Raw genomic sequence first — 21090 nt, forward strand, 5'->3', positions numbered from 1 at the left:
CTCAGCCCTCACACATTCAGCTGCAACCCCCCCTCTGCTGCATCCCACCCTGCCCATCAGTCGCACTGTGCATAGCAGACTCAGGTCCCAAGAAACAAATCACCCCGCTCCCTAAACGCTGGCCTGTGCTGACTGCAAAGGAAGCGCTCGCACGTGCTATACAGAGAGCTGGTTTTATTCACAAGGGCTCTTTGACCTCAGCAGTAATGCAAAAAACGCAAGGGAAATATACAGTCAGCGCTTTGGGGCTTTCTTCATACAGATGGGCAATATTCACAATATTACAGTAATACTAAATCATAAGGGTGATGTAGCTCCACAGAACCATAATTCAGACATTCCCCGGTGTTTACTACAAACCAGCCAGGCCTTCCTGATGCTGGACTCGGTAGTCTATGTACATGGCACCTTCGTCCCTTCTTCAGTTTGAAAGGTATTTCTCCAGCGCCTTCATTACCAATCCTGTCTCCTGAAATGAGAGCAACAGTATGGGTCCCCGCGCTACAGCTGCCAGGTATAACTCACCCAGGGCTATGGGCAGCATGAGTCCCCGGCAGTCCCTTAAGCCCTCTACAGGGGCAGCTTATCCACTTATCCAGCCCCATGGAGGGTTCCTGTGCCAGCATATCCCAATCCCAGACAGCACAAGAGCGGTGAGGGGCTGGTCAGGATGTGCCAGGAAAGAAGAGTTTTCACAGATCCATTGGCCCCAACTCACAAATGGGGCAGTGTGACTGTGGCCAGCATTGCAGCCCATAGGCTAGAGATGCAGGGGGGCTGCTCTGCGGATCCAGGCTGGTGGATGGATTCCATCTCCCCAACCCACCCAGATGTCACTGTGACTTGGGCTCCCACGTTAGGAGTGACTTTCACACGGATAGAATATCCTGCCATGACGTGATGGCAGATGCATGGGTCGGATTTCAGGGACAGCTGGCATAGGAAAAGCCTAGAGCTAGGGTTGGCCAGGCACGGACTGCCCAGTAACTGACAGGGAGGCCAATCACATCGCACAGGGACTGGGGACAAGGTGAAAACAAACCCAGAGGGAGTTTTTACAATGGTACAGATGTACGTACAGCATTTTGCAAAGCTTGCTGCCTGCCTGCATCTCTGGCTCTCCACCACCGAGCCAGCAATGCCTCCCTGCTGGTCATGAATAGCCAGGACCTACCCAGAGCTTTGCAGTGTCTCTATTACCATTGCTCAGAATACTTCACCTGCAAGGACAGTCTAACGTGCCCGTCAGATACAAGCCCATTATTTCAACACAGCTTTATGGGAACACAGGAACTGCCGGCTCAGAATGGACATGGGGCCCTGCTAGCCCAGCATCCTGATGGACCAGCACCTTCTCAGGAAGATGACAGCCCATGGAGTAAGCAAATGTGGGATGATCTGTCCCAGGGACTGCTTCCCTTGAGTCCCCTGGAGTTGGAGGTACCTCAAGCCCTGAAGTAAGTGGATCCCTGCCAAGATGGTTGGGCCCAGACTCTCTCCTGCACTAGATCCGCCCAGCACAGGAGAGAAAAAAAGGCAACAGGAAGCTGGTTACAGTTCATGGTGCATCTGCACCAGCCCTGACAGATTGGAGCAGCCTAGGAGCTGCTCTAACTTACCTTACTTGACCATGGGTCCAAGGGGCTGTCTGCCAGCTGCAGCATACTGGAGTGTGCCAGCACTCCCCTCCTCCTGACACACCCCCTATACCAGGCAGGGAGCAGTTGTAGGAGCTGGATACAGCAAATTTGCTACAGCTGAGAGCTCCCCCCTTGGTGAGGCTGGTCAGATCTGGTTGCTTCACACGGTCTCTTTATGCCACCAAAGCAACACAAAGGGACCGGCGTGCAGCACAGAACCAGGCCCTTGGTATTTTATGTTCAATCCTTACTGTTGTAATTCAGGATATTTTCATTATCCACAGAAATGCTCAGGCCTTTTGTGAATCCTGCTACTCTCTTGGCCTCAATGGCATCTTGTGGACTGTGTGAAAAAAGGATTAATCAATTTTAAATGTGCTGCCTTTCAATTTCACTGAACAAGCCCTTGTTCTTCTATAATGAGACAGGGTGAATAGCAGCGTGTGATCTCTCTACCAGTCATTTGCTGTTAGCCCCTCTTCCTTGTCCCTTCTCAAGTAAACAGTCCCAATCCTTCCCCTCTCTTGTAGTATGGAACTTTTTCCATGCCCCTACCATTTGCCTATGCATCATTACCACTGTGCATAGGCAGTTCTAAGCCTTCCCTCGAGTGGGTGCCATTTGTGTGACATTGGCAAGGAAGCCCCAGCTTGGGCATCATAGCATGGAGACTCATTGTGCCATGTGCAGCAGCTCCCTTACCAGTCAGAGATAGAACAACATTTCCTGTGACGCCGTCACTGGCCGTGGAATTGTGCTGCGTGCGTGTTGGGGGTCAGCTAACAGGAGTCTCTGCATTTCAGGGTGCACACAGGGCCACCATACTCCCGCACCCTTATGCCCTGTTACACAAAGTTTTGTGTATGGAATTTTCATAGTTAGATGGACGTGATTTATGTTCACTACTGCCATTCTCCTGCCCTCGGTCACTTACGCTCCTACAGTGAGTGTGATTATCCCATCTCCAGAAGAAATGTCATCAGGCGGATACTGAGGGGGAGGAGCGTCAGTTTCATCCTTAAAGGCGACAAGACTCAGGCCGCTCCTTATCTCCCATGGCAGAGTTCCAGAGCCTAGGCACTTCCACCAAGGATGCCATGTGTATGGCCCTGGAGAGGCTCCTCTTGGTGCTGTCAGCCAAAGAATCCCTGCAGTGCATAGGAACTGGGGACTATCCCTTTAAATAGGGTGTGAGCCCTCCAGTGGTCCTCACTGTGGTGTATGGTTCAAAGGCCACCAGCTCCCTGCTAGAGCAGCAGCGGGAGCACAGACCCGGGCCTGGCCCATTACACACAGTGAGTAACAACATTATTTGGACCCCACTGGGCCCAGGTGGTTCCTGCACATGACAGTAGCTGTGTGAAGTGCAAAAGACCTATCGACAGGCAGTGAATCGTGCTCCTGTTGAGGGAACTTTCAGTGCCTGCGGTGGGGTGGCCCTGGCCAGTCACGGTGTGGCAAGCTGTATGTAATGTGCGAGGCCTTGGTCCATGTACCCTCTGCTGCTCTAGTAACACAGTGTGTGGACAAGCCCTTGGTTCCCATTGCATGGGGGGAGAGACAATGAGAAATAGGATGCTCCCTACAACCACCTACAGAACTAACTCCCATCCCCCATTCATAGAAGGAATTTCCGGGGGGGGTGGGGGAAGCACACAAAGGGAGGTATTGAGACTGGGGGGAGGGGCAGCCAGCTGGGAAGGGGACAATTTAAGCGAATTCGGGCAGGTTTAGTAGAATCCCTCAGTATCACATTGCAATAACAGGGGGCAGCAGGGACAGCTGGCCACATCCAAGGGAAGTGCTGGGATGAGGCTGTAACTATTTGCCAGCAAAAGGCAGAGTGCCGAGAAGGGTAGAAATTAGACCGGGAAGTGCGAGAGGCGTGTGAACCCCTCACAGTTATGGAGCCGCTGCAGGCTGCATGAGCCCCGCCCCATGTCACTTGCCAGCGCTGGCAGGCTTGGGGAAGGCAGTGGGAAGGGGAGAACCAGCTCAGCCGGAGCGGGGGGCCAGGGAAGGAGAGGACACAGGCCATTCCCAGGTCGTGCAAGAAGCCTGGGTGAGGCCAGGAGCTGACTGAGGGTAGGCCTGGAAGCAGTGTGCCCGTGACTGGTTATCTGGCACCATGGGGTGGAGGTTAAGGCAGCCTTGGTAGCTGGGGTTCACCTGAAAGAAAGAGGCTGAAAGCTGTGCCCAGTGAAGCCAAAGAGTCTCTTGCACTTTGACTTGGGGACTCTGCCCCCCCCCCCCCACCTGGAAGGGGTTGAACGCTCGCAGGGCCTGGGCCAGAGGCTGAGCCCCAGCCATAAGCCTTAGGAGCACTGAGGCAGATCTAATGCAGTGCTGGGGCACACCATGAGGGAGCATCCAGGGCTGGCACCTCCACCCCAGAGAGCTAAACGGAGACTAGCCAAGAGTTAAAGAGCTCACTGACCCCTAGGAGGAACTGTGCACTGAATCTGTGCCTGTGCAAACGAAGGCAAAAGAACTGGGAAGGCCAAAATAGGCTGCAGAGAATGCCCTCCAGAAAGCCTGTAAATCCAGAGCCAGCCCTGACATACTGAGCAGAGCAGGAGCTCAACAGTTACAGGAACTGGGAAGTGATGGGCTAATTGGCCCAGCTGTTCACACTGTGCCAGCTGCACCTATTGAGACCCATTGGTCTGAACCAAGGGGGTGAAGCAGTGACAGCCCGCCCTTGATCAGATGCACAGCCCTACTCCATGCCAAACATTCCCCCTTGTAAGCAGGGCGAGCGGCCCTGGCTCTCCACTGAGCATTGGCAGTTTGTTCACCTCGCTGGAGCACATGCTCAGACTTGCAGCAGGCAGATCGGATCATTGCTGCAATAGACACGGAGCAGTCAGCATGGCTCAGCCAGCTCCCTCCTGCTGGCAGTCTCCTACACACGCCTGCTGAGTGTGCACCTGCACCTGTTTTATCCATCCAGACAAAGTGCAGCTGCTAGGATCATCTTCCTTCCCCATGGCCATGATCACCTCATACCCCTCATCAAATCCCACCTCAGTCCCCGACCTGTTACTGCACCAGATCTTATCAGAGCTCCACAGGACTCTCCCCTGCCTGCTGATCCTCTCCTGCCATGGGTCAGATCTTCCCCACGCCCTCCACCCACAGCCACAGCCTCCGCTGCCTGGTTGCAGCCCCCCACTCTTTCCCCCAGCGATAGCAGCCCCCAGCCTCGTGCTCCACGTGGCAATCACAGGGCACAAAGAAAGCCTCCCTCACCCTGAAGTTTTGCTGCCACTGCTCCCCCATCTCCAGAACTTGGACTCATCAGTCCGTGCTCAAGCTCTGGGCCCTGCAGCATGCAGCCCTCCACCTGGACAGTGCTGGGCGCAGAACCACTGCAGGATGAAATCTGGGAGCTGCTTGCTTCGGGCTCTGGTTCTCAGCTGGCACATCCCCCACTCTCTCACCACAGATACCTCAGCCTGCCCTTGAAAGCCTCGAGCAGAAACCTCTCCTTCAAGCATTCACGCTGGCTTCCAAGTTCAGAAAAGGTCTAGGAAAAGGTACCTGTGCCAAAGGGCTACACAGGAGCATCCCCCAGATTATGGGAGCTGGGCCTTTTCACCCACAATTCCCATAGGCAAATTCCAAAGTATCCTAGAAGGCACTGCTCCCAGGAGCTGTGCTGGGCTGCATGGGATAGGTGCCCAGTGGCCTGTGCACACAATAGCTGGTGTGTGCTGACACCAAGGCTCTCCACCAGCTCATTTGCCACTGGTTCAGTTCTCTAGTCCAGACAAGGCCAGAGACCGTTCCTGTGCTGAGCAGCTCCAGCAGAATGTGTCAGTGCGAGCAGATCACCCAGGTTCAAAGAGTTCCTAGCGCTGATCCACAGCTGCAAGCAGTACCCAGCTTCTGCGGTACCCAGGAGTCTACACCAGCCATGTCTCTCTTCCCCAGCCCCTTCCCAAGAGAACAGCCTCACCTCCCCAGGAGCCTTGAGGGAACTCTGCTGTACCCCAGGAGACGCAGCGCTGTTCCAGCTCCAAGGCTAGGGGCCCATTGGAGACAACCCCCTACCACAGGCAGCTCTACAGACAGGCAGGGGTGAGGCTGAATGGGATAAGTGCTGTGAAAGGGAGTTCATCTGTTACACAAAAGGAAATGAGCGTGGGAGGAAGAGCAGGTGGTTGATTTAGGGCAGGCCACATCTATGCTAGGAGAAAAGGGGCGCTTTTAACACACGTTAGCTGGTCACGGTAAACCCTATGTTGAGCCCCCTGTGGTGACTCCACCTAGCTCACGAGTTAAAATACAACGTGTCCCGTTTACACAAAGGTTTTAACATGTTACCTGATGCATGCTAAAAACATCCCTTTTCTCCCAGTGAAGGCAAGGCGTTTGCAGGCACAAGAAGCCTTCCCCCAACCCTCGTGCACTCTATGGAAGGGCCAGCTACAGCTGCAGTCCCTATGCTCTTGGAAGTACAAGGATTGCTCCCTAGTTTTGTCCCCTGGGGCATATAGCACCCAAAGGGTCGGAGATGGTGAAGCCCCTTCGTACTGACCCCGATGGCCAGTGCAGCATGCACAGGGGCATTAAAGGAGGGCTTGAGCCTCTCTGCATTGCCATGTATTTGGGCCAGGGCCAATCAGGCAGTTTGGCCATTAGCAGGATCCAGCACATTGTGAAGGGTGGCTAGCAATTGGTTCAGGTGAGACTATTTCTCAGAGAGAGACGGACTCCGAGCAACCCAGCAGACCTACCAGCACAAATCAGTAAATTAGCAGCTGGTAGTTTGCATCACTCTTCAGGAAAGAGACAGGACTTTGTTCAGTCTTTGAGCTGCTCATCAAGAGCAACGAGCAGGAGTAAGATGCTACCTAAATGGGGTTGATTAGTCTCTGAATGCATTTGGTTGTGCCACACCACACAGACCTCCAGTGCAGATAATTTGCCTTAGAATGACCAGAGGATTCCCTTTGCTTCCTGCAATGAGAACGTAACCTAATTCTGAGAGAATAAAACTGGGTAAGTCTTTTTACTGTTTTTAATCGGCCAGGCTGTGTGCCTGCATTCCTGAGTCCAGTAAATCATTGGCTGGCCTGACTAGTATCACTTTGGCCTACCAGAAGTTTTGTCCCTTTTAAATAATTGTTTGGATTATTTTCCACCCACTGTAGTGCAGCGATGGACCCAGAGAAAGAAAGGCAGGTTTCAGAAAGGACCCATTGGGGGTGACAGCTCAGGACTGGGAGCTGGGCAGGGGCAGCAGAACCAGGGGGCTAGTGCCCCCACACCGGAAGTACTGGGGGGGGCTGATGCATGTTTCCACCCCCAATGTTTTCTGTCCCAAAATCTCTCCTGGAGGCAAGAGTAGGACCCGGAGGAGCAGCTAGAGCAGTAGCTGCAGTGGTTGGGATCGGCCTAGCCACCAGGGAGCAGCTGGAACCACCTCGCTTCTCCCCATCTTCCGTCACTCGGCTGGCTATAGTGGCCAAGGTGGCTGGGGCTGGCATGCAACAGGGGAGACTCAAGGCACGCCCCCAGCTAGCCAGGAGAGCCACTCATGTGACTTGCCAGCTGCCAGCTTAGCCCCATCCCACCTTCCAGTCATTGCAGGTCCCAGCAGAGACACCCGGCCCAGGAGAGGGGCTGGGGCATGTGTGCCAGCTGCTGAGGAGCTGTGGGGGGAGCACTGGGCACTAGCCATCAAGGAACGACCAGGACACCTGTTCCCAGCCTGGAACCGGCTTCCCTCCCAGGCTGAGTCTCCGTAGCGCCTCTCGCTCTGCCTCAGCCATTCACAGCGCATTCTGTCCCCCCTGGGGCTGGCCGAGCAGTTGCCACAAACACAGGCCACTCGGTGTGGAACTGTCTGAAGCACACTGAGAGGCCAGATCTCTCTCTCCTACAGCTCCACCTGCCTGGCACATCAGTCACTGCTAATCACTCCAGAGGATACTGAAAGGATCAGCCCTGCGGTGGCAAGGGCTAAGTGACTACAGGCTTTTCCCTTCTAAGAGCTATGGCTCAGACCATCCCCACTGCTCCATGAGCAGAGGGGACAGAGATCCTGGGCATCTGCCCATGGGCTGTGGAGGGCGAAGAAGCTACAGCTCCAGCATTTATCCTAGCCACGCGCTGTGCCGGGCCGAGCTCTTCCACTGGCGCTCCGCAGGGTCAGTGCCCCACAGGGGTTTGGTGGCAGAGGCATGAGGGACTGGAGCAGGAGCCCAGCTTCTGGTATTAGCATTGCCAAGCCAGAGTTAACACTGCTTCATCCTTTACTCCCACTGAGCCCCTCCCAAGCTTGGCTCCAATGGAGGTGGCAGGGTCAATAGAGGCATAGCCTCCCTTGGGAAACAGGAGTTTCCTTCCCTCTGGATCTCTGGGGTTAGCCTCCTATGTGGGCTCCTTAGCCCAGATGTGAGGAAAACTGTTCCAGCCCAGCCTTGAGGGGCTCCTTGGCCCCTCCTCTGGCTGCCCCAGGGGGGTAGGATGATTTCGCCCTGTGCTGCTCCTTGCTGCACTCTCCTGCAGCCTCTCACTCAGGTCTCTCTCTCCACCACATTGCTCAGTAGTCACCTGGTTGTGAAGATCAGATCTTCCTTGGTTCTCATCTATTAGTCTCTCTTGCAAGAGGATTTTCAGGAGCTCTCTGGTAAGCAGCTCTTTCATGTCCTTCAAGACAGCTCGGAGAGTTGGGCTGAAGGCCATTGGGATGGAGTTTGCTACAGCATCTCCCGGAGACTCCAGAAGCGGGGAGGCTGCAATGCTCTTCTTCCCCATGAAATGACCTGAAATGACATTGGGCTCGTGTATGAGAACAGGGAATGGGCAAGATGGTTGTGGGGGCAGGGAAGATTTCAAGCTCTGGCAGAGGGACTGGATGCAAAAGTCCCACAGCTCCCTAGCGCCAAGCAGCCTTCGAAATCCGCAATATAGCAGTGGCTGCTGTGGCACTGGAATTTTTCAGAAGCAAGATACTGTAGCAGAAACCCACCTCTAGCTGAAGGAGGCGGAACTGAGGGGGAGCTAGCAAAAGAACATGACCATGGCCACATGCTTTGTTCCTCTTGAAATCCTAGAAACTCTGGGTGACAACTATCCAGAGTTATCACAGTAAGTAGCAGAAATAACCACAAGTTTTCCTTTCAAGACCAATAACTATCAGGGGTTTGAAGGGAGCTTTCCCTATGGGCCAGAGATCCATCACTGCCTGCTGCATGGGTCTTATGCCTTCCCTGGAAGCAGCTGCTGCTGGCCCCATCAGAGACTGGAGACCAGGCTAGAGGGCCCCCTATCTGAGCCAGAGTGATGATTCCCAGAACCCTAAAAACATCTTGGCAGCTCACCTTTAATAACCACCCAACTAACAACCTATGAGCTAGCTTAGCTGTTCAGAGAAAGGCAGCCAAGACGACACTTCATGCAGGCGCTAACAAAGACAGCAGCATTAGGGGGCTGGTAAATCAGCTAGGATGTAGCATAGGCATTTGTAGAAGTCTTCAGCACTGACACCAGTTTCACACTCTCAGCTCTGCAGATAATGCTGGGCACCTTTTATAGCAGGGATGAGCAAACTTTTTGGCCCAAGGGGCTAATCTGTGTATAGAAATTGTATGGCGGGCCATGAATGCTCATAAAATTGAGTGCAGGGGGTTGAGAGCTCTGGCTGGGGGTGTGGGCTCTGGCATTGGGCCAGAAAGGAGTTCAGGGTGCGGGAGGGGGCTACAGGCTGGGGTAGCGGGGGCGGGGATGCGTGCGGGAGGGTTGCGGGCTCTAGGATGGTGCTTTGGGCTGGGATCAAGGGGGTGGAGAGCAGGAGGGGGATTGGGGCTGGGGCAGGGGGTTGGGGCACGGGGGGTGGCTCAGGGGTGCAGACTCTGGGCAGCGCTTACCTCAAGCAGCTCCCAGAAACAGTGACATGTCCCCACTCCAGCTCCTGTGCAAAGGTGTGGGAAGGTGGCTCTGCTGTGCACCGCCCCTGCAACTCCCATTGGTCACGGTTTCTGGCCAATGGGAGCTGCGGGGGCAGCACGTGAAGCGAAGCCTCAGGTTGCCCCAGTGTGTAGAAGCTGGAGCCGAGGGGAAGAGGGGGAGGGCATGCTGTTGCTTCTGGGAGCCGTGCAGAGTAGCCCCCCAACCCTGCTCCCTGGCTAGAGCGGGGCCAGACCCCAGTGGGAACTTGAGGGCCTGATTAAAATGGCTGGTGGGCCAGATGCGGCCCATGGGCCATAGTTTGCCCACCTCTGTTTTAAAGCCATCAGTGCTAACTACCTGATTTGCATGCACAATCAGTCGTTAGAAATTTAAGGGCTATAAGTTGCATGGACAGTGCACTTGCAAAATCATAGCCTGTTTTCCCAGTCAGGCTCACCCTGAGCTGTAACCGGACCCAGTGCACAGTGTGACTAGGAGAGCAGTGGGACACCAGCCCCCAGGTGTTCTGTAGCATATGCTTGGAGTCAGGCTCTCCAAGCAGCAGACCCTTCAGGATCTAGCCCTCAATGAGTTCCCATAAACACTCACAGACCCGGTCTACACCTAGAACTTCGGTTGGCCTCGCTCAGGGCTGTGAAAAACGTCACGCCCTCTGCAACGTGGCCAACGGAAGAATTCTTCCCTCCACCCAGGTTCCGAGGGGATGGATCAACGGTCACTGCAGGAAGTGGCGACACTCCAGTGCCATAGCTGCCGTAGCACTTGCAGTGGAGATGTACCCTCGGAGTCCGACGAGTAACAAAGGGGGCTGAACTTGGGCTGCCAGAAATAAATCCTGCAATGACCCTGGCACAATGGCTGCAAGTTGCAAACTACAGATGATAAACAGAACCCACAATAAATCCCAGCCCAGCCCCAGGGCCGCTCAGTACAGGGATATGAAGGTCAAATCTTGTGCCAGGGTATCTGCTCCAGGCCTCTCCCAGAGGCAGCCATGCACTGGCCTACAGACTCCTTGGCCAGCACCTGTAGTCTCATTCAGACTCATCCACGTGGACCCCCGCTTGCAAGCTGCCCCTGGGATCTACCACCATGGCTACCACTAGCCCCCCTGCCAGTGACAGGCTGCTTCCCAGCCTGGCTCTCAGCCCTTCGGACACAGCTCTTAAGCTCCCCAGCCTTTTGATTCAAGACTGGGTGGTTTTCTGAGATGTGCTCTAGGGATTATTGTAGAGCAAGTCTCTGGCCTGTGCTGTGCAGGAGATCAGGCAAAATAATCAGAACGGTCCCTTCTGGCCTTGGAATCTGAGTCACCAGAGGGCCAGTGCCTCTCCGCCCGGTGCCTCTCCAGCCCAGCCTCTGCTGGAAGCGAGGAGGAGTTTGCAGGTTTCCAGGCTGGGATAAGTCAGTGGAGTGTCTCATTGGCACCGTCCTCCCTGCTGCTTCCCCACAGGTTCTGCCCAGAACAGATCCACATGTCTGCCCTGGGGGTTGGTCATAGCTTGATGGGAAGGGCCGTTCCTGCCTAGCAGATTCATCACCCTAGTGGATAACAAGCATTTCATAAACCCCTCATCCTTCAGGGCACAAACAGCACAGGGGCATGGGCAGATCCTTAGTGCTCAGGACCGGGGCCCTCTTCATTCTGAGCCTGTTATTACAAGGCCCCACAAATGGGAGCTTGAATAGCCAGTGGTTAACGCCATGGGGGCTTCCGGCAGCAGATTCTGATTACACGACATATGGTTGTGTGCTGGGCTTCCCTGAACCACCGGGGGGATCCGGGCCTGGTCTGTAACACGGAGACAAAGGTGCCGAGACATCTCTCAGGGGGCTTGAAAACCTGGGCAGGGAGCACGAGCAAGGGAAAGCGCTGCAGTTCTCATTTGGGGAGGGCTCCTGCAGGCTGCACAGAACCTTTCCGGCTCCCCCCTCCCCTCCCCGGCTTCAGACGGGCAAGGAGGAAAAGAGGCAGCATAAAGGCCCTTCACACCTCCCATGGCAAGAGACCGGCTGAAGGGAAGCAGCACCAGGGCACAGACTGAGGAGTCAGATCACACTTGGGTCTGGGTTCATAAGGGATTTGTTCCTTTTCTGGAAGCCTCTGCTCTGGGCATGGAGCGATCTGTCCCTCTCCCTCGGCCAGCTGGGAAAGGAGCCCTCTGGTGGCAGAGCAGCAGCAGCACAGAGGGGACACATTCTGGATTCATTGCTGCCTGGCGAGTGGCCTCTCTCGTGCTACCAACCCACCCCCCACTAGCAGGGTCCCCGGCACACAGTGCCCAGGGTTACAGCAGCTGCATCCTTAACTAGGATGAGCATTGCTCTGGGACGGAGCCGGCATTGCCATTCTGAGATAGGGACGTCCTCTGGGGGTTCGCTCAACAGCAAGCCACACCGAGGGGGGTTACTGGAGGGCAACTCCAGTAACTAGTCAAACTGGTTCTCCAGAGGCTCCCTTGCTTCTCTCCTAGCCAAGCAGATTAAGTGACCCCTCAGCTCTGTCCTCCACCCCCATTCTCGGCTTCTCATCCACAGGAAGCTTCACAGCAGCTTTCTCCCACACACCCACCTTTTCGCTTGCTCACTCCCCTTCAGGCAGCACTATTCAGACAAGTTTCACAGTGGTACCCAAGGTGCCAGACTAGATTTTGAACATGAGTAGCTGAGAAATAGATTTGGTTTCCTCTATCTCAGAGCAGTGCCAGTCTGGAAGGTACTTCTGCTTTCTCTCTGTTTGCCTTAAAATAATGGCCAGGCACTCTGCTTTGCATTTTAAAATACCAATATTTTATTACATGCAATTAGTTGTAGCCATGTCAGTCCCAGGATATTAGAGAGCCAAGGTGCGGGAGGTAATATCTTTTATTGGACCAACTTCAGTTGGTGAGAGAGACAAGCTTCCAAGCCATGCAGAGCTCTTCCTCGGGTCTGGGAAAGGTTTGCTCAGATATCCTGGGATGAACACTGCTACAACACTGGTACCTTTCCCAGACCCAAAGAAGGGCTTTGTGTATAGAAGGACTCTATAGCTTGTCTCTCTCACCAACAGAAGTTGGTCCAATAAAAGATATTCCCCCCACCACCACGTCTCTCTAATATCCGATTGCATCTGACATTCTGAAATCCTCAGTTTAATCTCCCAGTATTTGGCTCAGTGTAGACCTTGGTGCCTCCACAGCACAATACTACTCACCACGAGGCAGAATCTGCCCGAGGAATTTGCTGCCTGTGTCTGGGATTGTGGGTGCCATCTCTCTGCTATAGGGATTTTGAACAATCCATCTTGCCATGCACCCACAAAAGGGACAATCAGCTAATAGTAGCTAGGGAATATTGTCCAGGCACCAGAATCATTGGTTAATCAAGGACAGTTGTTCTGCTGATCATCTATCTATATTCCCACCCTCCCCCTCTGGGATTATGTTTCGGACATTTCATTGGTTGAATGTGTTGTCACTCCGCTGGGGGCAGGTGTGTGGATGGAGTTCTGTGGAGGTGATCTCTCCCATTTAGGGTGTGTCTATACTGCAAAAATGGTACATTGGTAACTTGGGTTAAAACAGCGGGGAAGACAAACTTGGCTTTTAATTTGGGTTAGCAGCACAACCCAAGAGTAGGTCTCAGAGTAGCAGGTGTGTTAGTCTGTATTCGCAAAAAGAAAAGGAGTAATTTGTTCGTCTCTAAGGTGCCACAAGTACTCCTTTTCCTTTTTCTAAAAGAGTATTTACACTGCATCTGGGAGCAAGTCCCCCAGCTCAAGCAGACAGACTCCTGCTAGTGGGGCTCCAGCTAGTGTGCTAAGAATAGCAGTATGGATCCGCAAAAAGAAAAGGAGTACTTGTGGCACCTTAGAGACTAACCAATTTATTTGAGCATGAGCTTTCGTGAGCTACAGCTCACTTCATCGGATGCATACCGTGGAAACTGCAGCAGACTTTATATACACACAGAGAATATGAAACAATACCTCCTCCCACCCCACTGTCCTGCTGGTAATAGCTTATCTAAAGTGATCATCAGGTTGGGCCATTTCCAGCACAAATCCAGGTTTTCTCACCCTCCACCCCCCAACACAAATTCACTCTCCTGCTGGTGATAGCCCATCCAAAGTGACAACTCTTTACACAATGTGCATGATAATCAAGTTGGGCCATTTCCTGCACAAATCCAGGTTCTCTCACCCCCCTCCCAAAAACCACACACACAAACTCACTATCCTGCTGGTAATAGCTCATCCAAAGTGACCACTCTCCCTACAAAGTGCATGATTATCAAGGTGGGCCATTTCCAGCACAAATTGATAGAGCCAGAAGAGTTCCCAGAAGTTACCTACTACAGGACAGGCTTAACAAAGAAAATAACAGAACGCCACTAGCCGTCACCTTCAGCCCCCAACTAAAACCCCTCCAACGCATTATTAAGGATCTACAACCTATCCTAAAGGATGACCCAACACTCTCTCAAATCTTGGGAGACAGGCCAGTCCTTGCCTACAGACAGCCCCGCAACCTGAAGCAAATACTCACCAACAACCACATACCACACAACAGAACCACTAACCCAGGAACTTATCCTTGCAACAAAGCTCGTTGCCAATTGTGCCCACATATCTATTCAGGGGACACCATCACAGGGCCTAATAACATCAGCCACACTATCAGAGGCTCGTTCACCTGCACATCCACCAATGTGATATATGCCATCATGTGCCAGCAATGCCCCTCTGCCATTTACATTGGTCAAACTGGACAGTTTCTATGTAAAAGAATAAATGGACACAAATCAGATGTCAAGAATTATAACATTCATAAACCAGTCGGAGAACACTTCAATCTCTCTGGTCACGCAATCACAGACATGAAGGTCGCTATCTTAAAACAAAAAAACTTCAAATCCAGACTCCAGCGAGAAACTGCTGAATTGGAATTCATTTGCAAATTGGATACTATTAATTTAGGCTTAAATAGAGACTGGGAGTGGCTAAGTCATTATGCAAGGCAGCCTATTTCCCCTTGTTTTTTCCTACCCCCCCCCCCCCCAGAACGTTCTGGTTAAACTTGGATTTAAACTTGGAGAGTGGTCAGTTTGGATGAGCTATTACCAGCAGGAGAGTGAGTTTGTGTGTGTATGGGGGTGGGGGGTGTGTGAGAAAACCTGGATTTGTGCTGGAAATGGCCCACCTTGATTATCATGCACATTGTAGGGAGAGTGGTCACTTTGGATGAGCTATTACCAGCAGGATAGTGAGTTTGTGTGTGTGGTTTTTGGGAGGGGGGTGAGAGAACCTGGATTTGTGCAGGAAATGGCCCAATTTGATTATCATGCACATTGTGTAAAGAGTTGTCACTTTGGATGGGCTATCACCAGCAGGAGAGTGAATTTGTGTTGGGGGGTGGAGGGTGAGAAAACCTGGATTTGTGCTGGAAATGGCCCAACCTGATGATCACTTTAGATAAGCTATTACCAGCAGGACAGTGGGGTGGGAGGAGGTATTGTTTCATATTCTCTGTGTGTATATAAAGTCTGCTGCAGTTTCCACGGTATGCATCCGATGAAGTGAGCTGTAGCTCACGAAAGCTCATGCTCAAATAAATTGGTGAGTCTCTAAGGTGCCACAAGTCCTCCTTTTCTTTTTGCGAATACAGACTAACACGGCTGTTACTCTGAAACCTGTCAGTATGGATCCGGTGGCTCTGACAGCTGCTCATGCTAGCCCCCAAGCTCAGACCCAGGGGATCAGGTGGGCTTGAGAGCCCAAGCTGCCACCCAGAGACCCAAAGTCCACACCTCTTCTTGCAGGGTAGACAAACCCTCAGATCAGTCGAGCACCACAACCTGCTCCTGTATCTGAATTAAGATTAATAGCCCCGCCGTTACTTTTCCAGTTTGCCCCAGGGACTCTCACAAGTTATTGCCCCCGAGACTGTGACTGGCCAGCATTTTCAGCACTACGTGTGCGACAAGGCAGTGCGCGCCAGGGCTCTGGAGCTGCCAGCACAGCATGTTGGGGCAGCCCGTGCTGGGCAATGGAAGGGCGTGGGCATTGTACGGTGACAGACAGGCGGCATCTGCCCACTTCTCCTCCTGACTTGTGCCCTCCTCTTGCTCTCCAGCCCAGCTCCAGAAACCTCAGGAGCCTTCTCTCAATCCTGCCTTTCACCCTTCTCCACCCCCACATCACACAGAGGAGGATGCGAAGGAGAGGCTACTTCTGACCTGCACAAAATAGGCTCCTAATGGCTGGGTCTCTTATTTATGGATCTCTTTTTTTGTGGGGGGGGGGGGATTTTAATGGTGTAGATGACTTCAGGGGAGGGCTAACCCTACGTTCTTAAAATGTGCGTTTGTTTTGAGGAGCTGAGAGTGTTTGAAATGTCTCCCTATTGCAGGAGGCATAATGGCCCCTGGCTAAGCCCTGCCCCATGCTCCTTTCTCCCCCCCCTTCCTCACCCACTCTCCTGTTCTCTTGCTTTAGGTTTCTTCTGGCTGTTGATTTCTGGCCGCGGAGGTACTCAGACATTTCTGCAGGTAAATGCGTCAATTCCTGGCAGCCCTCCCTGGCACCAGGGGTCCCCCACAAGCTGCAGCGAGTAGTTTGGCAGAACCTCGTTGGGCCTTGGCCCATTTGCCCTTGGAGTTCTGCAGGCCAGAGAGCCCCTGGCCCAGAAGTGCGGGTTCCTTTGCTGGGAAGGCACTGCAGTGAATTAACCTCAGCTAGGACCCCGCCAGCCCACGCAAAGCAAAGCGCGCCCCATCACCCAGCCGAAGGGCAGGCGTAGACACGGTGTGGACTGAGCCCTGGAGCGGAGGTCGGCTCACCTGTTGCTCGAGTCTGCCTCCGAGGGGTGCCAGCTCCCAGCCCCCACAGCCAAGTCCCTCGCACTGCTCCTGCCAGCGGCACTCCGGAGAGTCTCCGGAGCGGCTCTGGTGTGTTGGCGTGCGCCCCACCTTGGCGTGTTACCCAGGGCCCCACGACAAGATGCTTTGCCCAGGTGCGCTCTCGGAGACAGGAATGGAGCCCTGCCCCGCAGGCCGGCCCTCCTCGGGGCAGCTCGCAGCCGCTCTTCCCACCCAGCCCAGCCTTGTTCCTGGGCAGCTCCAGTCCCCTGTCCCGCCCAGCACCGGGGCCGGAGCCATGGGGGTCCCCCGCTGGGGCTGGGCTGCTCACCTGCCCCCGCCCAAGGCTCTCCCTCATTGCCTGTCCGGCCACACCGGCGCGGGGTTCGCCGCAGACAAGCTCGCCCCGGTCCCGGCCCGCTGGCTCTGGGAGTCCGCTGACACCCTCCACCCCCCGGCCCGGCTCCCCTCTCCCCCGGGCTCGGACTAGGGGTGGCTTCGCCCGGTGGCCGGCCTGCAGCCGGGAGGGGAGCGGGGCCGTCTGCCCCCGGAACCCCCGGGCTGCTCCGCCAGACCCCGCCGGGATCCGGGAAAGCCCCTTCGATCGCCCAAGCCGCGGGCGGCTTCCCAGGGGCGCCCCGCCGGGAGGCGCCGGGGCGGGCGGGGAGCGGCGCCGGGGCGGGGCAGCGGACGGTACCTGTGGCCCAGAGGTTGCCGCGGGGGTTGACTTTGATCCTGGCCGCTCGGTCCCGCGGCTCGGCGAAGTCCGGCCGGTCGGCGGGGGCGGCCGAGAGGAAGGAGAGGAGCAGCAGGCAGCCCAGGAGCCGGCTGGCGGGCAGCGCGCCCATGGCTCCCCGCCGGGCTCCGGGGGACGCTTCGCCTGGGGCCGGGAGAAGCGGCGGCGACAACTCGTGCTCCGGGCTGGTCGCCTCTGGCTTCCCGGGCTGCTCCATTTAAAGCCTCCCACCGCGGGGCGGAGACTGGCCGGGAGCAGCCGCAGCCCTCGCCTTGCGCACGGCGGCGGCGGCGGCGGGGGGCGCCCAACCCCACCCCCACCGCTGCCCGGGCCACGCCACGCCACGCCTAGGGCCGGGAGCGGGACTGGAGGGGGTGACTCAGCGCCCAGCTGCCTGCCCCTGGCCCGGAGGATCCCACCACGTGTTCCGGCCAACCCGGGCCAGGGGGACCCTTCCCGCCCAGGCAGTGGTGCTGGAACAATGTGTAGGGTCGGGTGCTGGGAGCTGTTGATCCAAACTGTAAACGCTGTAGCTGATGGAAATGGAAACCACTTCAAGCCAGGGGGTGCGGCTGCACCCCCAGTACCCTTAGTTCCAGCACCTATGGGCCCAGGGCACCTTCTGTGCAGCGCCCCAAACAGGACACACAGGGAAGTCGGGGTGGCAGCGGCACACGGCCAGGCCCTCCAAGCAGTAGGCTTCACTCCCACACAAAGCTCAGGCTGGGTTTTACCAAACACAAAGTGGCTCACCAAAAAGAGCCCCCCAGGGTCTGCCCCAAAGCACCCTGCAGTCCCTGGAAAATATCCCACCATGGGCAGAGGTGCTTCAGAGATCTGAGCTGGAATGGCATCCCGCTCCCCCAGTGCCCTGCAACCCCTCACTGACAAACTGGGCATCCAGCTGGAGGAACAGACAGCTCAGGGGGCAGCAGAGCCGGGGAGCTGTCCATAGATCCTCTGGAGGTGCAAAAGCACAACTGGAAAATGTTTATGAGTCCTTTACATGTCAAACCCCACCCCCCATTTCCCGCTCTCACCGTGCCAGCATGGCCGGGTTGCTTTCTTCTCTCTTCAGGGAGTCAGGGGATCATGGTCAGGGCCCACCCATTTCCCCAGGAACTTGAATAAGAGGTTCTCCAAAGCATGAGCCTTTGCACCCAGCAGGACAGGCTCTCAGCGAGTTTTCCCAGTGAATTGCCACCTATGTTGGGTGACTTTGATGAGGAAGGAGCAGCCCCTCCTGTGCTGTGAAATGCTCTAAGCTCAGACACATAGAGGCTGAGGAGCGCCCCCCACCCCATTACACAAGGTACTGTCCCCTATTCTTAACCATCATCCCTCTGGAACCATTCCCCCATGGTAAGCGGGTGGGATTGGTGCAGCAGAGATCGGGGACAGGCAGTATTCTCCAACTAGTAAACCGGATGGCAGCTTTAGAAGACTGCACAGAGCTGGTGGTGGAACTGGCAGTAGATGTTGAGGAACCTTTCAAAGGCATGAGCTGGGGCTTGCTTTACTTTACCCAGATTACATTTAGACTTGTCCCTAGATTCTGTTCCTGTGCAGAGGGCCTCAGCTTTGGTATATGCAAATGGCATTTCATCAGTACCATTTGCCTTAGGCCAGGAAACTTGGCAGGGCTCAGCTATGTCCCCTATTGAGTCAGTGGATGGCTCTGGGCTGCTGGTACCAGCAGTATCCTGATATCTCTGGGATCAGAGTGGGTGACTGCTACCCACAGGCTCTCCCTGGGCCCTCCTGGTCAAGATGGGAAGCCTAGAAGGGCACTATCGTTCTCAGCTGCAGCAGGAGGACACGGGGCTCTGGCCAGCAGGTAGGAGGTTGATGCAGAGAGGTCACACAGGGACCTTGTTACTGTTTTTGCGCCTGGACCAGACTGGACAGCCCCTAGGCGCTGCACTGGATTTAATCTTCTAGACATCGTGCCAAGGGAACTTGCAGCTTTTGGTTTCTGGCACCCCTTGTAGAGAAATCCTCTCTAGTGTGCGACTGACTAGAGGAACCCACTGTGGGCTACAGCCTGGGGAGCCTGGCGCTTGGAACACTACAGCGCTTGCCTCCATGACCGTGGTGCACCCGGCATTCTCCCAGGCACCCAGGGACAGAAGTCCCGCAGCACTTGCAGGGACACCCGTGGAGGGGAGCTACAGTACTGGGCCCCCGTTGTGATAAAGACGCACTGTGACCCTTCAAGGAGCTATTCGGAAAATAGATTCTAGAATGACACCACGCCTGGCAGTGGCTACAGTGTGGGCTTTGTGCCCTGACTCGGCCCGGCAGGAGTTACAGCTCTGACACGTCTCAGCCTCAGCCGTACTCCCTTCTCTGGTCTGACACAGCAGCCAGCCTAGAACTAGTGATGAAATACGGGGACGACATCTACAATCCACATTGCCAGGAGGGCAGTGGGTTGGCTCAGCCCAGCTCTCTGTGCTTATCCTCCTCCTGTCATCTCCTGTCCCATCTAGTCTAACAGGACCACATCCATACTGCCTCAATTAGCGGGTCTGATGAATGGGGGGAGTCAGATACTAGCCTCCTGGGGTTCTCTCCTCCCATCACCATGGGAAGGACTGGTCCCCGATTGTGACGCTATCTGATTAAAATATGACCATATAGATCATTGTTGCAACCACTGTTATATATTTGCAACAAATCTTGTACAACAGTTGTCAAGTGAGGTGTCTTTAAAAAGGTTATGATTTGCTGGTTATGCTTATGCTATCTGTATGCATGTATCAGTTTTGTATTTGAAATTATGAGTATTGACTCTATACCTGTATTTCAAATGTTTGCTCCTGGGGTAACTGACAAGGTAGTTAGCCGGCACATCTTGGAGGGACTATTCAAATTGAATGGCCCATCAAAAGGACACTTAACTCACAATGGACCCTGGGTGATGTCCATCTACACTGAGTGGACTGTCATGTAAACATGCTGTCTGGAGCATAGTTAATGGCTTCCTGCAATGACTAGGCAAAATGCATGGACATATGACTTGCCCATGTGACTCCAAACTCCATCTTGTTGCTGTAATTTTCCTCAGTAAGAACAATGGGTTTCCCTCCACATGGCAGAGGATATAAAAGGCCCTGGAAACTCCTCCATTTTGCTTCTATACTGCTCCAGCCTTTGGAATGTGGACTTATACTAATGGGAGCATTTTAACCAATGGACTGAGGACCTTCCAATGGTTTGGAAGCAGTCAGAGACTTGACGTAAGCCAGCCGTTTATTCCATCACTGCTACAAGCCTGAACCAAGAACTTTGCAATTACTGTATGTAATTGATTCCATTTAACCAATTTTAACTCTCACCTTTCTTTCTCTCTTTTTATGAATAAACCTTTAGATACTAAAGGATTGGCATCAGCGTGATTTTGGGGTAAGATCTAAGTTATATATTGACCTGGGTGTGTGGCTGGTCCTTTGGGCTCAGAAGAACCTTTTATTTGATGAGACTGGTTGTAAAGAACCACTCACCTTTAAAGCCAGTGTTTTCAGTGGTAATACAAGAACTGGAATGCCTGAGGAAACTGCCTTTATGACTTCTTGTTAGCCACTGTGGTGAAACAGAACTTTACTTTCGTTGCTGGTTTGGTGTATCCTATGGCGGATTAGCCACCAGTCTCGGGGTGTATCTGCCCTATTTCTCAGCAGTTCGTCCTCATTTTGGCATTCTCAGTTGTGACCCACAGAGGCACGGTTACACCGATGAAGCAAATGAACCTGCAGCGATGGAAAGTTCCTACTGCATCACAGGTGGAGGATAAGCACGGTAACCTCAGTGACCTGGAAGCTCTGCCAAGCAGGGCTGACAAAAGACAGAGCCGATTCTACCCCTGGGAAAATGCCTGGACTTTATCCATGGATTTTATAACTGACACTAGCTTCTCCCTCTTGCTCTGCAACATGGGCATGCAGGGCT

At 54.2% G+C, this 21090-nt stretch overlaps 1 protein-coding gene across 1 annotated transcript; it reads right to left on the reverse strand.

The window, feature by feature from the left end:
* Positions 1 to 239: 239 nt before the first annotated feature.
* On the reverse strand, positions 240 to 17446 carry LOC144271525 (neuromedin-B-like). Its single transcript, XM_077828916.1, has 3 exons — positions 17101 to 17446; positions 8205 to 8416; positions 240 to 469 (listed from the first exon to the last, which is right to left on the reverse strand). Exons 1-3 carry the CDS (start codon positions 17354 to 17356, stop codon positions 422 to 424), a joined length of 516 nt encoding a protein of 171 aa, XP_077685042.1. The 5' UTR covers positions 17357 to 17446; the 3' UTR covers positions 240 to 421.
* Positions 17447 to 21090: the final 3644 nt, after the last annotated feature.

This window comes from Eretmochelys imbricata, chromosome 10 (assembly GCF_965152235.1).
Source record: "Eretmochelys imbricata isolate rEreImb1 chromosome 10, rEreImb1.hap1, whole genome shotgun sequence".
NCBI lineage: Eukaryota > Metazoa > Chordata > Testudines > Cheloniidae > Eretmochelys > Eretmochelys imbricata.

What these genes read in the sequence shown, in the direction of transcription:
- LOC144271525 (XM_077828916.1), bottom strand. Translation starts at nt 17,356, where the DNA reads ATGGAGCAGCCCGGGAAGCCAGAGGCGACCAGCCCGGAGCACGAGTTG. An exon ending in CGGCAACCTCTGGGCCACAG is followed by an intron (nt 8,417 to 17,100) that starts GTACCGTCCGCT and finishes ATGTCATTTCAG; the next exon opens with GTCATTTCATGGGGAAGAAG. An exon ending in GATCTGATCTTCACAACCAG is followed by an intron (nt 470 to 8,204) that starts GTGACTACTGAG and finishes CTCTCATTTCAG; the next exon opens with GAGACAGGATTGGTAATGAA.